This window comes from Aethalodelphis obliquidens, unplaced genomic scaffold (assembly GCF_003676395.1).
Source record: "Aethalodelphis obliquidens isolate GAN/ISIS:26980383/991018 unplaced genomic scaffold, ASM367639v1 scaffold28, whole genome shotgun sequence".
Classification (NCBI taxonomy): Eukaryota; Metazoa; Chordata; class Mammalia; order Artiodactyla; family Delphinidae; genus Aethalodelphis; species Aethalodelphis obliquidens.
In genome coordinates, this window is record NW_020837972.1 from 7,665,244 (window position 1) to 7,683,326 (window position 18,083).

General features: G+C 53.7%; 1 protein-coding gene across 1 annotated transcript; it reads right to left on the bottom strand.

The window, feature by feature from the left end:
* Nucleotides 1–1,771: 1,771 nt before the first annotated feature.
* Nucleotides 1,772–16,777, bottom strand: ACADS (acyl-CoA dehydrogenase short chain). The gene is made up of 10 exons (XM_027124549.1): nt 16,651–16,777; nt 15,422–15,585; nt 4,855–5,004; nt 4,499–4,610; nt 3,910–4,061; nt 3,462–3,632; nt 3,254–3,391; nt 2,992–3,087; nt 2,726–2,782; nt 1,772–2,582 (listed from the first exon to the last, which is right to left on the bottom strand). The coding sequence occupies exons 1-10, from the start codon at nt 16,694–16,696 to the stop codon at nt 2,430–2,432; spliced, it is 1,239 nt and encodes a 412-aa protein (XP_026980350.1). The 5' UTR covers nt 16,697–16,777; the 3' UTR covers nt 1,772–2,429.
* Between the last annotated feature and the right edge of the window lie 1,306 nt (nt 16,778–18,083).

Genomic DNA, 18,083 nt, shown 5'->3' on the forward strand with positions numbered 1-18,083 from the left:
GCACCCGAGCCCAGGGCCCCGCAGAGGTGTGAGCTAGTTGCTTACCTGGAGCAGGAGGCGGCGCCGTCCACCAGACCCCAGGGCGGCAGGGAAGCGGTCTCTGCGTCTCGTTAGCGGGATCCTTCTCCTGTTGCCCCTCGCGCCCCGCCCGCCTGCGCAGTGGGGGAAAGCGGGCCGCAGCTGCGCCTGTCGGCCCTGCGGGGCCCGGCTCCTCCACCCCGCACACCTGGGCCAGGTGCCCAGACCCGGGAGGCCCGCCCCGCCAACAGCGGCCCGTGGAGGCGTGTGCGCCCGGAGAGCCGCTGGCGAGGGAGTCGTTGCTCGGGCGCCGGGTCGCTGCCCGCGGGCCCAGGGCGAGGCCGGCGCTGGCGCGGGGAGGCTGGAGGCTGCCTCCTTCGGCCGCGCGGCGCCCCTCACCCGCGCCCCTGCACGTGAACCCGCGCGCCGCGAGAGCCCGCGCGGTTGGGCGCCCACTTGATGGTGGCTCCAACTGGTCAGGTTCCCGTCCCCTCTTCCCTCCAGAGACCTCACAGCAGTGGCAGGTCAGCTTCCCGGCCCTTCCCGTTCTGCGGAGGGCTGTCCGCACCTCTTCTGAAACTGTCTGCGGGCTCTTGCCGCCGCCCTCACCCCTCTGTTCCGTTTCTCCCCCAGCAGCTCCGCTCTCCACACCGCGCCACAACGGTTAACAGCATGGGCTCCCCGCGCAGAGGCACGTCGGCCCAAAGCCGGCCCCGCACCACCAGGACCCAAACCGAGCCCTCCTTAAACCAACTCCCTTGCTGAGCTGGTGATTAATCTCTATCCAAAACTTTATCCCCTTTCTTATACCCTCTGGCCTCAATCCTGTGCTAACTTCACACTAATCAACCAGCGTCAGATGACTACAACAGCTGTTGTCAATAACGTTGTTAATGTGCTAAAATTGCTATCATAGATACCATTACCACACAAACTCAGGGTGTTTCTCCAGGGCAAGATGAGTTCACAGACCCCTGAGCCATGGGCCACCCGGCCAGAGAACCCTAAACCAGAGACACCCTGACTCCCGAAACTACCATTCATCACAGAAATGATTAATCTCAGCCTCTCTGTTCTTCCCCTTAAGAAACCACCTGGAGTGGATCTGAGGCTTGATTCCACTCCGTTGCTTGGGGCCTGCAATAAACACTGTAGTTCCTTCACCACAACCTGGTGTCAGCAGATTGGCTTTGCTGCACGTTGGACGAGTGGACCTGAGTTCGGTTCGATACAGGACCCTCTCACTACAGGCTCAGTGCTGGCCCTCAGTGAACAGATAGTAAGCAAATCAGACGCTTTCAAAGTCTCCGTTTCCTCGGCTTTGCTCCTTCCCCTCTCCTCTCCCCCAGCCCCTCTGCATCCTCCTTCCTCCTGCCCTGAGGCTGGCACTCACTCACCTGCCTGCCCGCCCGCGGCCCTAACCTGGCTGGCCCTCCCTGCTCAGCAGTCGGTCTCCTAGACACCCAAGCCCTTATTCTCCTGAACTGCATCAACCCTGCTTCGTGCTGGAGCTCTCCCAGGGTGGAAATGGACCCTCCCGCTGCAGCCGGCTTCACATAAGCACGCACGCGCGCGCGTGCACACACACACACACACACACACACACACACACACACACACACACTCTCTCTCTCTCTCTCTCTCTCTCTCTCTCTCACTCACTCACTCACTCACACAGAGGGGGGGTTTGCAGGAGAGCAGATTAAAGGACCATCTTTCCCTCCCCAGCAGCACCCAAGCAAGGACATGAGGGTCAGGGGACAGGTATGCTTTATTACTTAGTTCCCACAGGTGATCATCCCACAGCACGAATCAGACCACCCACCTGCACTCATTTACACTTTACAAAGAACAGGTTAATGGGATGCAGGGCAGCTTCCACAATGACCCAGCCCCGAGGCTACAGGGCCTGAGAGAACACTTCTGCTTCGAGGCCTGGTCATTCCGGGCCCCCACCGCACCCCACTCCTCCAGACTCCTGACCTCAGAGGAAAGAGGAGACGCTGGGTCTCACGCTAAGCGCCAGGGCCCACAGAAGAGAACTGGGGAGTCCCCAAGTGGTAATTTCTCCCTTCTCACGGCCCAGCCTCCAGATGAAGAGAATAAGGCACAGTCGGTGGTGGAGAGGGAACAAAGCCAAGAACCTGAGCTGAGGACGGGCATCCTCAGACCACAGCCCGGCTCTTCCTTTCTCCCAGGCAGCTCAGTCTGGGGCGGATAGAGCTGAGGGCGGCAGGTCCACCCAGAAGACTGGGTCTGGGGACCCTGGCGAGAGGAGGCGTGGCCCCCGCCGTTCTGCCCCACAGGCCTTGACAGGGAGTCAGGGGGAAGGCCACGTGGCTCCTGCCCACTTTCCCCTGGTCCTCAGGCCAGCCCGGATCCCGGTGGGCACTGTCGGCCCTACCGAGGGTTCAGCTCCGGTAGCTCCTGAGCAGGTGCCCGGCGATCACCAGCCTCTGGATCTCACTGGTGCCTTCATAAATCTCAGTGATGCGAGCATCACGGTAGTGCCGCTCGGCTGGCATCTCTGTCACGTAGCCCATGCCACCCAGGATCTGCATGGCCTAAGGCGGAAAGGAGGGGCTCAGGAGAAGACCCCCACTCGAGGGGAAAAACAGGACAGGATCAGCCGGGGGAGGGGCAGCCAGCACACTCACTGCTACTCAACCCTTGGGACCTCCCTCGCCCAGGCACCGGGGGCACTCACCTGGTGGGTGATGGCAGTTGCGGCCTCCGATGCAGCCAGCTTGGCCATTGCGGCCTCCTAACCACAGGGGATGGTGGCGTCAGAAACTCGACCTTGGGCGGAGCGCCCAGCACATGGCCCTCAGCAGGGTGGGCCTGGGGGAGCCACCCCTTGTAGCAATAAACCCACGGGCCCAAGGAACCAGGACCCCGCCCAGATGTTTCCCTCAGTCCCTCCACCACCAAAGCTCTGGGCCATGCCCAGGGAGACCCCAGCCCCACGGGCACCTTGATGAAAGGCCTCTTGTTATCCTTCAGCACCGCAGCGCGCCAGGTCAGCAGTCGGGCACTCTCCAGGGCCAGGGCCATGTCCGCCAACTTGAACTGCAACAACCCAGTCCCACCCCGGCAGTCGGTGTTTGCCCTCCCTCCCCTCTCCCTGCAAGACAGGAGGGAGGAGGGCAGAGGACACGGGAGCAGGTGAAAGCCATCTGGGAGGCAGAGCGGAAAGGCCAAAACTCTCTCCCTCCGCGGCACCGTGCCTCGTTACCTGGATGACCTGCAGCTTGGTGAGGGGCGCCCCGAAGGCCGTGCGGTTCTCGGCGTAGTTCACAGCACAGTCGAGGGCAGCCTGGGCGATGCCCAGGGCCTGGGAGGCGATGCCGATGCGGCCCATGTCCAGGGTTTGCTGTGAGGACCGCCCTGTCAGTGGCCGGCCAGCAGGGCCCCAGGGCCCCCGCCCCCGCGGCTGGGCTCACCATGGCAATCTTGAAGCCCATCCCCGGTTCCCCCAGCAGGTTGTCCTTGGGGATGCGACAGTCCTCGAAGATGAGGTTGGCAGTAGATGAGGCCCGGATGCCCAGCTTGTCTTCCTTCTTCCCTAGCGTGAGCCCAGGCGTTGGCATGGGAACCAGGAAGGCACTGATGCCCTGGAGGCCAGATGCGCCCAGTGACTTTTTCACCTGCTCGAGGCCACGCCCCTCACACAAACCACCACAGCCACCAGCTCCTGTCCCTTCCCTCCACCTCCCTCAGAACCTCGCGGTGACGCCCTCTGCCGGCTCCTCTGGGGAAGGCGCCGCCCGGGGAGGGAGAGGGACAGGGACAGCAGCACGTGCCCCAGAGCAAGAACAGCTCCATCGGACCGAGGAGGTTTGGATCTAGAAACTCTGAACGTCTCACTGACCCTCTCTCCGGGGTCCCCACCTTGTTCTGCAAGGACCTGTCCGTGCTGGCGAAGACCACGGCGGCCGAGGCCTCCCAGGAGTTGGTGATCCAGGCTTTGGTGCCACTCAGGACCCACGAGTCACCGTCTGCCCAGGCAGTGGTGGCGGCGGCCCCTGCGTCGCTGCCGTTCCCTGCCCCACACGCAGACTCAGAGTCCACCGGTGCCTCCGCCCTCCAAGGGCACCGCCACCAACTCACCCGGAACCCAGCCTCACCCCTGGCTGGTGAGCCAGACCCGGGTCCAAGGGATCAGGGTCTGGCTCCTGAGAGAAGGCTCGAGGGCCGCACCGGCTCCCACAGCTCTCGGGGTGGGGGGATGGGGGGGATGTGACAGCTGGGTGTCTTCAAGCCAAAGGGACCCCAGGGCCCAAGTCCCTCCCTCCCAGCTCAGCCGAGGCGAGCTCGGGCTCTGTGGCGATCCCAGCAGCCAGAGCTCCACCCCAGGCCCTCCTGCCCTCCTGCCCCGGGAGGCAACGAGCAGCTGACCCAGCTCAGCACCGGCCCCAGCCTGAGTCACCCCGATTCTGAGGGGAGGGGACAGGGGCAGACCACTGTCCCACGGTGATACCTGGTTCACTGAGGGCAAAGCAGCCAATTTTGTCACCACTGGTGAAAGGAGTGACCCACTGCTTCTTCTGCTCCTTGGAGCCAAACTTCAGGATAGGCCCCAAGTAGAGGGACTGGGGGGACAGTGCAGAGCGGTCAGAGGCCTTCCAGCCCAGAACACCTGCCCGCCCGCGTACCCACCCCCAGGCCTCCTCTCTCCAGAGGCCCACGCAAGGGACCAGGTCCAGAAGTGGTCAGGGGCAGGGAGCCAAGGCCGGGCTGTGCCCCGGATGTGGGGCTGTGTGGCAGAGGGCCTGCCCCCCACCCACAGGAGCTTCCCCTCCACCGGTGTATCCAGGGCCCAGGCGCGAGACTCACGTTGTTGACGCTCATGATGACTCCAGTGGAGGCACAGCCCCGGCTGATCTCCTCCATGGCAATGGCGTAGGCCAGGTAATCGAGGCCGGCACCGCCAAACTCCTCGGGCACATCCATGGCCATGAGCCCCAGCTCACCCATCTTCTTCACCTGGCCCCAGGGAAGGATGTCATGGCAAGGGCAGCTGCCAGGGGACGGTGCCCACCCTCTCCACCCCCAACCCTCCTGCCCCTGAGCCAGTGCCTGCAGAAACTCAGGTCACATGGCCACATCCACCTACCCCAGGACCCCCGAGGCTGAGTCTGCAAGACAGCACCATTCATTGAAGCCGTCCTGTCCCCACATTCCGCCCCAACTCTACCCTGTGTCTACAGACACAACCAGTGAGCAAGCAGAAGGCACAAGAAGGCTTTAGGGGCCTCTGAGGTAGGGAGCAGAGCAGGGCAGCACAGTGCCACACAGACCTTCTTTCAGTCCCTCACACGTACCACACTTCCCCTCCCCACCACAGGGCCTTTGCACATGCTGTTTCCTGCCAGTGATACCCTTTATCAACTAGTTATTATCTCCTCCCGTCCTTGGGGCTCAGCTCAAGCATCGCTTCTGCTGCATGGCCATCTCTGACCTCACTGAGTCAAATCCTTTAATCACACGCTCCTGCAGCATCTGTGCCTCTCCTTAGTGGTGCTTGCGCAGCTGTAATTTCACACCTATTCACGTGCTTGTTCTGATTAAGGTCTCTCTCTGTGACCACGAGGGCAGAGACAGTGCAGTTTTGTCCACTGCTATATTCCAATGCCAGTGAAAGAATGAATAAAGGGGAAGAAGCTTGGAATTTTTGACTTGGAATACCAGTGGTGGTCATCGTTAATTATCAATGCCCAACACTGAAAAATGCTTTATGTGTACTCTTCAATTTGAGTCTCGCCGAAGCTCTGTGAGGACAATGCTGAGTCAACCTCATGTCACAGGTGAGGAAACCGGAGCTCAGGGAGGTGAAGCAACCAGTTCGGGGCGGAGCTTGTAAGTGGTGGGGCTGGGACTGAAACCCAGCACTGACTCCAGGACCTCAACCAGCTCAGACCCTTCAGCAGGTTCCTAGGACAGATTCCTTACCCTCTGTCAGCCTGCTCCCCACCTGGGAAACAGGGACCACAACAGAACCTGCGTAGCTTTGAGAAGAAACAACTAAAACCAATGGCCTCTACGGAGCAGGCTGGGGTAGAAGAGGGACCGTTGCTTTTCATTAGAAAATCATTTTAGGACTTCCCTGGTGGCGCAGTGGTTAAGAATCCACCTGCCAATGCAGGGCACATGGGTTCGAGCCCTGGTCCGGGAAGATCCCACATGCTGCGGAGCAACTAAGCCCAGTGTGCCACAACTCCTGAGCCTGCGCTCTAGAGCCCACGAGCCACAACTACTGAGCCCATGTGCTGCAACTACTGAAGTCCGCGTGCCTAGAGCCTGTGCTCCATAACAAGAGAGGCCACCACAATGAGAAGCCCGAGAACCACAACGAAGAGTAGCCCCCGCTCGCCACAATCAGAGAAAGCCCGCGCACAGCAACGAAGACCCAACATAGCCAAAAATAAATAAATTTATAAAAAAGAAAAAAAAAGAATCCACCTGCCAATGCAGGGGACACGGGTTCAATCCCTAGTCCAGGAAGATCCCACATGCCACGGAGCAACTAAGCCCGTGCACCACAACTACTGAGCCTGTGCTCTGAAGCCCACGAGCCACAACTACTGAGCCCACGTGCTGCAACTACTGAAGCCCACACGCCTAGAGCCCGTGCTCCACAACAAGAGAAGCCACCACAATGAGAAGCCTGCGCACCACAACGAAAAGTAGCCCCCGCTCACCGCAACTAGAGAAAGCCTGCGTGCAGCAATGAGGACACAACGTGCCCAAAAATAAAATATAAATAAATTCATAAAAAGAAAATCATTTTGTCATTTGTATCCTGTAACCGTGTTCTTAGACTATGCTGACTTCAATGAAGCAAATCAGTAAGAATGTCTGCCATATTTTCTCATTTGTCTATAATTAACATTACTTCTGTGATTATAAGTTTGATTCCCCCCTTCCCCAAACAGTACTTACTTCATAGAACTGTTTTAAGGACTAACTGAGACAATATATATATAAAATGCTGAGCCCAGTACCTGGCACGAGGTGAGTGATCAGTGAATGGCACTGTTTAAAAAATTTTATTGAAGTATAGCTGATTTACAATGTTGTGTTAATTTCTGCTATACAGCAAAGTGACTCCGTTATACATCTATATAGTCTTTTTCATATTCTTTTCCATTATGGTTTATCACAGGATGTTGAATATAGTTCCCTGTGCTATACAATAGGACCTTATTGTTTATCCATCCTATATATAATAGTTTGGATATACTAATTCCAAACTCCCAATCCTTCCCTCCCCTTGGCAACCACAAGTCTGTTCTCTATGTCTGTGAGTCTATTTCTGTTTTGTAGATGGCTTCATGTGTGTTGTTTTTTGTTTTTTGTTTTGCGGTATGCGGGCCTCTCACTGCTGCGGCCTCTCCCGTCGCGGAGCACAGGCTCCGGACGTGCAGGCTCAGTGGCCATGGCTTACGGGCCCAGCCGCTCCACGGCATGTGGGATCTTCCCGGACCGGGCACAAACCCGTGTCCCCTGCATCGGCAGGCGGACTCTCAACCACTGCGCCACCAGGGAAGCCCCACGTGTGTTGTATTTTAGATTCCACATATAAGTGATATCACATGGTATTTGTCTTCCTCTGACTTACTTCGCTTAGTATGATAATCTCTAGGTCCATCCATGTTGCTGCAAACGGCATTATTTCATTCTTTTTAATGGCTGAGTAGTATTCCATTGTATATATGTAGCACATCTTCTTTATCTATTCATTGGTCGATGGACATTTAGGTTGTTTCCATGTCTTGGCTACTGTAAATAGTGCTGCTATGAACACAGAGCTACATGTATCTTTTCAAATTATAGTTTTGTCTGGGTATATGCCCAGGAGTGGGATTGTTGGATCACATGGTAGCTCTATTTTTAGTTTTTTAAGGAACCTCCATACTGTTCTCCATAGTGACTTCACCAATTTACATTCCCACCAACAGTGTAGGAGGGTTCCCTTTTCTCCATACGCTCTCCAGCACTTATTATTCATAGACTTCTTAATGATGGCCATTCTGACCGGTGTGAGGTGGTACCTCATTGTAGTTTTGATGGGCAGTTCTCTAAGAATTAGCAATGATGAGCAAGTGAATGGCATTTATTATCATTAAGTGACTGATAAGTTCTTGTCTTGACAGTGATGTCTGGGAGGAGGGGCACTGGTGAATCTGCTGAACTTCCATAATGATTTGTGTCCCTCCACGAAACTGCTTGTTTGATTCTGCCTTGAGTTGTTCCCATGGGAAACTCTTGTAAGACTCTAAGCTTGGGGTGGGCCTGACTGTGCTCAGGGTCTCCCGTGTAACACAGGGGAGGAGATGGCCAGTGCGTGGGAGGCAGAATGACAGCCCCTCAAAGACGAGCACGTCCTAACCCCCGGGACCTGTGAATATGTTTCCTCACGTGGCAAAAGGGACTCTGCAGGTGAGATTAAGAGAAGGATCGTGAGGTGGGGGGGCTTCCCTGGATGATCCAGGGGGGCTAATGTCATCGCAGGGTCCTTGTAAGGGAAAGACGGAGACAGGAAGGGCAGAGAAGGAGATGGGACAATGAAAGCAGAGGCTGAAGGGACTGGGATGCTGGCTGGAGGGGTGGGCGTCATGAGCCAAGGAATGCAGGCGGCCACTAGATGCTGGGAAAGGCAAGGAAGTGATTCTCCCCTGAAGCCACTGGAAGGGACGCAGGCCTGCCCACACCTTGATTTTAAGCCCAGAGAGACCCACTTTGGATTTCTGCCCTCCAGGAACTGTCAGACACTAAATGTGTACTATTCTAAGCCACTGAGTCTGTGGTAATTTGTTACAACAGCAACGGGAAGCTAGTACACAGTGATAAGTGGGACTCAGAGCTCCCAGGGATGTGTCATTTCGAGAATCGCTTAAAAAAAATTCTGTGGTCACCGCGCACCTGGGGCCAGCGGGGGTGATGCTGCTCGAAAAGCTGCATCATTGCAGCTGGTGGGAATCAAGGAGGGGGCGGGAGTGGAAAGTAGACAGTGGTTTAGGCAGGGTTGCCTCTGAACACGACCCGGCGACTCACTAAGCCCTGTGCCAGCACAAGCGTGGCCTCAGAACAGAGCCCCCTTTTTTTTTTTTTAATTTTCTTTGGTTTTTGGCTGCACTGCACAGAATGTGGGATCTTCGTCCCCTGACCAGGGATCAAACCCATGCCCCTGCACTGGAAGCGCAGAGTCTTAACCACTGGACCGCCAGGGAAGTCCCAGAGCCCCTTCTGAACCCACACTTAGGGCCTGCAACAAACCTATTCCAGGGTGGAATAGTGTTTTATGGGGAATGCCTGTGCTGGGTCAGGAGCCAGGGTCGTATTCTACCAGGTGCCAGAAATACGCAGGGTCCCCAAGATTCATGCTCAGGCCTGGACAGGAACCCCGCTGAAGTGCTTTCTCTGGCCAAACAGCAAGAGAGACTGAGCTAAAAAAAAAAGCCCCAATTGTCTCACCCTACACGCGCCACCCAGCTTCCCTGGACACTAAGACCCACCCCCTCTTCAGCCTCTATCTCCAGTACACAACCCTGGGATAAACGACAGATCAGCCGATCACACCATGACGCCATTTCACCCCAAGAAACAGAACGGGAACCAAAATTCCCAGATGGAGTGTAGGCAGGACAAGGATTATCCCATTTTCCTGTTACGGAAGGGGGCTCACGTGCAGATGGTGCCAGTCCCAGGAAACCTGGATGGGGAAGCCAGAACTCCCGGCACTCGTCTCTACACCACACCACTGTCCTCTGACTCTCCTGACAGTTCTCTCTGTCTGAATAAAAAGCTGTAGGAGTTCACAATGACTGCACCCAAGCAACTTCACTAGCATGCTATTTCCCCCAACCCTTCTCATTCTGAAGTGGATCTCGAGATTTCTGGCAATATGCCATGGCCAGCTGCAGGAACATTCTAGAAAAAAATTGGAAACATGGACTTCCCTGGCGGTCCAGTGGTTAAGACTCCATGCTTCCACTGCAGGGGGCACAGGTTGGATTCCTGGTTGGGGAACTAAAATCCCACATGCCGCACGGTGTGGCCACAAAAAAAAAAAAAAAAAAAAAAAATTGGAGACAATGGCAGTGGAGAGGAGAGACAGTACAATCAAAAAGAAGAAGAAATCAGGGACTTCCCTGGTGGCGCAGTGGTTAAGAATCCACCTGCCAGCGCAGGGGACACGGGTTCGGGCCTTGGTCCAGGAAGAAGATCCCACATGCTGCAGAGCAACTAAGCCTGTGCACCACAACTACTGAGCCTGCACTCTAGAGCCCGTGAGCCACAACTACTGAGCCCACATGCCTAGGGCCCGTGCTCCGCAACAAGAGAAGCCACCGCAATGAGAAGCCCGCGCACCGCAACGAAGAGTAGCCCCCACTCGCCGCAACTAGAGAAAGCCCGCATGCAGCAACGAAGACCCAATGCAGCCAAAAATGAATAAATAAATAAATAAACTTATATTTTAAAAAAAAGAAATCAGAAACAAAACAAAAAGCAGCAGCACACACACACAAAAAGACCGCATGTTCAGTTGTATAAATCATTCCTGATCTAAGCGTGTTGATGGTAACTGGCTAACAGCTGCCAGGCTCCCTAATATTTTCCCCTAGCAGCCTGACCTTCAGAGCGACCTCAAGGGGAACCCCTCAGAGCTGCTACCCACGGTGGTTACTCTCGGCCCCTTGTGTCTGTGAACCAGGAGTCCAGACCTGCATCCCTGACTGGGCCAAGCCTGGTGGTCTCCAAACTCCCAAGAGAAAATGTGAGAAAGAGAAGGACCCCTTTCCTAGCAGAGTGAGCCTTCAGCATCTGCTGCCTTCATATTTGGGACACATTTAGAGGACACTTCATATAAAAATAGTGCTTTTAAGTCACTTCTAAAAGCTCACATGTTTAAAAAATCAAATTTGTCCCGGGACAAAGTCCCAGGGAGTCTGGGACTTGCCACCAGGGAAGTCCCAGACTCCTTTTAGAGAATCAAATTCCCTAACTTGTTGAAAATTTGTTGCTTTATTCAAGGGGAAGGGGCCACGGGAGCCACCTCCCCAGTTCCCACGCTGGGTCAGTGTGTGCTAAGTGCTGGGACAATAAGGACACTCAGGATGACTTAACCATAAAATTCAAGTCCATAAAGTTCAGCAAACATCTGCTGAATGCCAAGCACTTACGGAGGGCGAGGAGGTCGGGGCGTGAACAAGACCAATACGGGCCTTCAGGGAGGCAACTGTGGGAAATAACTGTTGACACAGGATACACACCATCACGTGACAAGCACACCCAGAGAATTAGGGATTATGAATGAACACTCCTGAAACACAGAGAGATGAATTCTTGCCGGGAGAGGTGAGAGGCAGTGCCATTCAGGGGACACTTCCAGGGTGGAATTCACAGAAGTCTGTGCACATGAGGAAGAAGAAAAATGGACTATGATTTGAGAGGTTTCTATGCAGTTAACTACCATCTGAGATAGGGCAAGAGGACGAAAAGCAGGTTTTGCACCTGATATATTAAAGTTACTCAATAAGGGACTTCCCTGGCGGCACAGTGGTTAAGAGTCCACCTACTGATGCAGGGGACTCAGGTTCGAGCCCTGGTCCAGGAAGATCCCACACGCCACGGAGCAACTAAGCCCGTGCACCACAACTACTGAGCCTGCGCTCTAGAGCCTGTGAGCCACAACTACTGAGCCCACGTGCCACTACTACTGAAGCCCGTGTGCCACAACTACTGAAGCCTGTGTGCCACAACTACTGAAACCCGCGAGCCACAACTACTGAGCCTGTGTGCCACAACTACTGAAGCCCACGTGCCACAAGTACTGAAGCCCACACGCCTAGAGCCCGTGCTCCACAAGAAGCCACTGCAATGAGAAGCCTGAGCACAGCAAATGAAGAGTGGCCCCTGCTTACCGCAAGCAGAGAAAGGACCACACGCAGCAACGAAAACACAACGCAGCCAAGAATAAAATAAATTAATTTTTTAAAAAGTTACTCAATAAACATTCACTGAGTGAAGGAAAAGAAACTGGGTTCAGTTTCATACATATAAATATGCACATGTAGGGACTTCCCTGGCAGCCCAGTGGTTAGGACTCCACGCTTCCACTGCAGGGGCCCGGGTTCCATCCCTGATCAGGGAACTAAGTTCCCACAAGATGCTCAGTGCGGCCACAAAAAAAAAAAAATGCACATATACATTTCCAGGTTCCGGAGTCCAAAGCTGGTTTGGAAACACCATTCTATTTCCTATTTCCCTTTATAACATAAAAGCATTATAAACTCATAACTATTTCTCTTTTTTTTTTTCTCGGGGGCAGGGGTTAGGTTTGGACACAGAAAGAGTAAAGTTCCGCTTAGATTACAAAACAAGCCACGTGAGCAGAAACTGGCACTAGCTTTCCACCTCCTTCGTGGCCTGCCCACCTCTCAATTCTCCCCTTGACTCTTCCCCAGTAAACCCACTTTTCTTGGGGGAAAAAAATTCTTCAGGAAAAAAATATTAGAAATCACTAACTAGGGACTTCCCTGGTGGTCCAGTGGGTAAGACTCCACACTCCCAATGCAGGGGGCCCAGGTCGATCCCTGGTCGCGGGGAACTAGATCCGCATGCATGCCTCAACTGAAAGATCCCGAATGCCGCAACTAAGACCCGGTGCAGCCAAAGTAAATAAATAAATTTTTAAAAAGAAGAAAAAAAAAAGAAAGAAAGATATCACTAACTAAGCATCTCCTGTAGGCCGGTGGGGTCGGGGGGAAGCTCAGAGTCTACATCTGGCTCCTCCAATCCCAGCTGTGTGACTGCTGACCAAGAAATGTAACCCCTGGCTTCAGTTTCCTCATCTGAAGACTGGAGATCAATGAAGTAACTGCCTCAGGGTGTTTTGTTGAAGATTTAATGGATAAGTACCTGGAATACAGTAACCCTCAAATGATAGTTACTCCTGTTATTATTACTATCGTCATTTTAAAACACTAGTGGACACACAGCGCAGGGAGATCAGCTCGGTGCTTTGTGTCCACCTAGAGGGGTGGGATAGGGAGGGTGGGAGGAAGGGAGACGCAAGAGGGAGGAGATATGGGGATATATGTATATGTATAGCTGATTCACTTTGTTATAAAGCAGAAACTAACACACCATTGTAAAGCAATTATACTCTAATAAAGATGTTAAAAAAATTAAAAAAAATAAAACACTAGTGGTATTATTTTTAATTTTGCAACCTGCCCTATTATCCCTGTGTCTACTGCTTTGACCCTTCTGCCTGTTTAAGCCCTGGATTCCCTTCTGTAATGGGGGGAGCTGAGCACTACCCACAATAACAGAGAGTGATAAAAGCAAAAAGCCAACCGGCCTCAATCCTTAGCGAAGGGCAACATTGAGCAACCTCTGCATCCCATCAGCCACCAAAACGACAGAGTCCAGTTTGTGTGGGGCAGGGGCAAGATCAGAAGATCTATTTCTCCCCAAGCTCTAAGACCTCAGGCAATTCCTACAACTGCTCCTACATCCTCTAGACAAAGGAAATAATAGCAGGACTCCTGATAACCTAACCAGATTACAGATATAAAAACACCTGTCCAAGATCAAACCAAATAAATGCTATCACTACTCTGAGCTAGGTCATGCATCAGCAAGTCTGGACTGTGCAGCCTCCGGGTGCCAGAATGTGTCAGAAGGTAGGAAGCTGATGCTTTTGATCTCTTCCTTCCACATCCATTTCTGCCACTATTTAGTGGCAGGATCAATCTGCAACCTTCCCCGCCTTATAAAGCAAGTATGAGATTACAAAGCCAGAGGACTGGTGAAGAGTTGGTTGGTAGAAAGCCTGTTTCTACTGCCAGTTTTCTTGCACAAAGCAAGTCTATGTCTGTAATATAATAAGTATTATAATTTGAGGGAATATAGGAAAAATAAATCAAGTGGTCTGTCATTTGGCCAGAAAAGCCCCAATATACAGCCATGTCTTGGACAACTGCTCTGAGGGCAGCACCAGAGTGTGGCGGTATGGAGGATACAGGGGTAGTTTAGGCCCTTGACGATAATATTCCCGATTAGAACAGGGCTTCCCAGCTGGGCTTCTGGGACAAGCACGTGGCTAGGGGATGGAGCAGGGTTTTGGAGCCAATCACAGGAGGTCTACGGGTCCATAGACAGTATGCCTTGGAAAATCACTTCACCTCTCTGTGCCTCAGTTTTCTCAACTGTAATAAAAATAATAATAGTATTAATAGCTTCTGGTTTTCAAGTACCAGGCACCATGAACTTGACATATGTGATCTCCCACAATCCTTGCAAGCATTCCAGGAAGCCAAATGGAGATTAGACGTGCAGCTGGGGATGCCCTCAGGACTAAATGAGATGACATGATTTCAATGCTTAACACCTAAACGTTGCCCAACTAATTTTGGTGCTCAGAATGCCACTTGCCTACCCCACTTTGAGCTCCTTGGGTATTCCCACAGTCCAGGCACAGTGCCCGATACACTGTGAACACACAACATTCACTAAGCTGGAAAAGTGGCCCCAGAGCCTATGAGGCATGTGAATGGTGATCACAACTCCTGAATTCCTCAGACTGGAAAACAGGCGTGGAGAAGAGGCCAGACAGATTGGCTCTTTCACAAGTTATGTACTCAACAAATATCTATTGAGTATACTGTGTGCCAGACATCTTGCCAAGCCAGGGGATGGAGACAGCAGGAACATCTCAAACTTGTCATTATAGATGGAGTGATACAACGGCACGGGGAGGAGGGGACTGACTGGGATCTCAGCAGCCGGCAGAAGACAGACTTGGGTTCAAACTTTAGCTCTGTAACTTATTAGCTCCATGACCTTGGGCACATTTAATCCTCTCATCAATCTGAGTTTCATCAACTGTACAAAAGGGTATGTAATAATGGCACCTTCATCTCATAGGACAGTTTTAAGAAACAGATAAGCTAGGGACTTCTCTGGAGGTCCAGCGGTTAAGAATCCGAGCTTCCACTGCAGGGGGGCGCAGGTTCTCTCCCTGGTCGGGGAGCTAAGATCCCGCATGCCACGTGGTGTGGCCAAATGAAAAGAAACAGGTGAGCTAACCCATCGGAACTTAGGACAATGCCGAGCACGTGGTCAGCATTTTATAAGCATTAACTATTACTATCAATACAACGCCCAGTACGTAGTAAGCATATCAACCATCCACCATTATTACTGTTATTCCAGAAGTTACATCCTGGCTATAGGCCTCATTCTGGACAAGGGAAACCTCCAGGGCATATTCTGGGTCCCAGGACCACCCCCCACCCCCCACTTAGGGTTCCTTGATTGCAGTCTCCGTGCCTCTGGATGTCACTGTCACCAATCATCCTGGAGCTGATGGTACCTGTACTCAAACTCTCACCTGAGCCGCCGGGAAGCGATGTTCCTTGTCCACCTGGGCCGCGATGGGAAAGAGCTCCTTCTCAGCAAAGTCCCGGCACGTCTGACGAAGCATCTGGTGTGTCTCGGGCAGTTCCACAGACTGGTAGATGGTATGTAAGCAACGCCAGTCCCGAGGCCGGAGAGCTGCCAATGAGAAGAGTAGTCAGTGGAAGGGGAATGTAAGAGGTCTTGCGTAGTAATAATAATAATAATAATAATAGTGATCCACTAACTGGGTGGTTCTCCACCACGGATGACTTTGTCCCCCAAGGGACATCTGGCAATGTCTGGAGACATTTTTGGTTGTCTCAACCGAAGGGTAGTATGGAGTGGGTAGAGGCCAGGAATACTGCTAAACATTGTATAGGACAGATACCATGACAAAAAATTATAGACCCAAAATGTTGATAGCGCTGCTGTTGGGAATAGCACTGAAGGTTTACTATGCTTGCTAAACACTTTGTACAACGATCCCACTCGATCACCAGTATAACACCAATAATAGTAAGAGCACAGCTCTGTGACCTTAGGCGAGGATCCTAACTTCACAGGTTTCTCTAAATGTGGAGGACAGCAGTACTCAGCTCCTGGGCTGGGAGGATGAGATACTGACTGTAGCACTTAGCACAGGGCCTAGCAGAGACAGCTCTCAAAGAGGGTCCCCTTTATTATTATTCAGGGTGAGTGGGTCTTGACCAGGCAAAGGAAGCCCTGGCTACAGGTGTCACTGCTGCTACAGCTGGAGAGAAATGAGAAGATGGGAAAGGTACTGTATGCAATCAGCCACAAGCGCTAATACTGAGCACCTGTATAATGCCAGGCACCTGTGATTTAATCCTTATAACAACTCTATGAGAACAACAGTATTGCTGTGGTCATTTTACACAAGAGCCAGCTGAGGCTGACAGGGGCCCAAGGTCACATAAGCACAGTCTGGGTTCAATCCCAGGGCTGGCTCCCGAGGAATGGCGCACCCTGAACCTCCGCTGAAGGTGCAATGAAGGGAGGGGAATGTGGGTGCAGCGGTGAAAACTGGGCTGGGAGTGGGGGTCAGAGCAGGTGCCGGGGCCACGCAGGCGCAAGGAGCAGCCCAACTGGAGCAAAGGCCGCGCGTTGCCGGAGGGGCACCGCCAGCCCGCCTGCGTCAGGCGAGAATCGGCCTCCGGGTCCCACGCCCGCCCGGCCCGCCGCGGGCCGGAGCGCACTCACCTCCGCGGACGGGGCCGCAGGCCCGGGCGAGCAGCGTGGCGGCCATGGAGGACGGAGACCGGCAATGGCACTGGGCTTCTTCCAGGCGACCTCGGGCCGCGAGCGCGGGTTCCGGCGCGGGGCGGGGGGCGGGGCCTGCGGGGCGGGGCCGGCGCGCGCTCGCTCTCCGGGGGCGGGGCCTGCCTCGGGTCCTCCTGAGCCCCGCCTCCCTCCCAGGAGATAAATCAAACTGTCCGGTGTTTGAGGAAGTCTCCGAAATCGGTTTCAGGCCGATCCTAAAGCTCTTCGAGGGGGGGGCCCTATCTCTCCTAAAATCCAATTCCGTGGCCTAAAAAGCCCTATCTGGCCTTCCCCCGCCTCCCTCCCCGGCCCCACGCCCACCATGCTCTTGCTGTAGCCTCACAGGGCAGCTTTTCTCTAATACTTGTAGCTGGTTCCTGCCTCCAAACCTTTGCAGTCACCGTTCCCTCAGCTGGAACTCTCCTTCCCTTCATCACTCGCTGAGGCCTGCCGTGACCGCAGGAGGCCAGTGTTTCCCCCCACACACTCTCCATCCCGTTGTTTTATTTATTCCTGGCACGTAGCATCTGAAATCTTATCAAGTCCCCTGTAAGTCTGAGCGCCAAGAGGGACAAGGGTCTTGTCTTGCGCTGGTGCTCATTATGTAGACATGGGGAATTGGGTTGCTGGGAGGCTGTGCAGGTGGGGTGGCACTGCTGCTTCCCTGTTCCATTGTGGTCCCACCGTCTCACTCCCAACTGGGGGGCAGAGCCCCCCACCCCACCCCTCCACCGGGATCAGGGGGCACTGGTCCTTAGCGTCCGTCAGGACGCCTTCACCCTGCCCCCAAAACTACGGCGATTTCACTTGCCTGCCAAGGGTCTTGCATGGGCACAGGTGTGAGTCAGACTTCACAGACTCCAGACACCTCCCACACGCCCCCAGAAACCCAGTCTCTACAGCTGCCTTTCTTCCCCCATAACTCAGCCAGGCGTCTGTCCCCAGCACTGACCCACACGCCAAAAGTTCTGTCTTCCTTCAAGACCTTGCTCTGCTTCCTGCAGATCTATTAAAAGATGCGGCAAAGTCTTTCAAATGTTACCTTGCACTTAAAAGAAATGCATTCAGGGGCTTCCCTGGTGGCGCAGTGGTTGAGAGTCCGCCTGCCGATGCAGGGGACGGGGGTTCGTGCCCCGGTCCGGGAGGATCCCACATGCCGCGGAGCGGCTAGGCCCGTGAGCCATGGCCGCTGAGCCTGCGCATCCAGAGCCTGTGCTCCGCAACGGGAGAGGCCAAAACAGTGAGAGGCCCGCATACCGCAAAAAAAAAATTAATAATAATTAATTAATTAATTAAAATATAAGTAAATTAATGGAGCCAAGATCTCAGCTTCATTAATAAATTAAAAAAAAAAAAAGAAATGCATTCAAAAG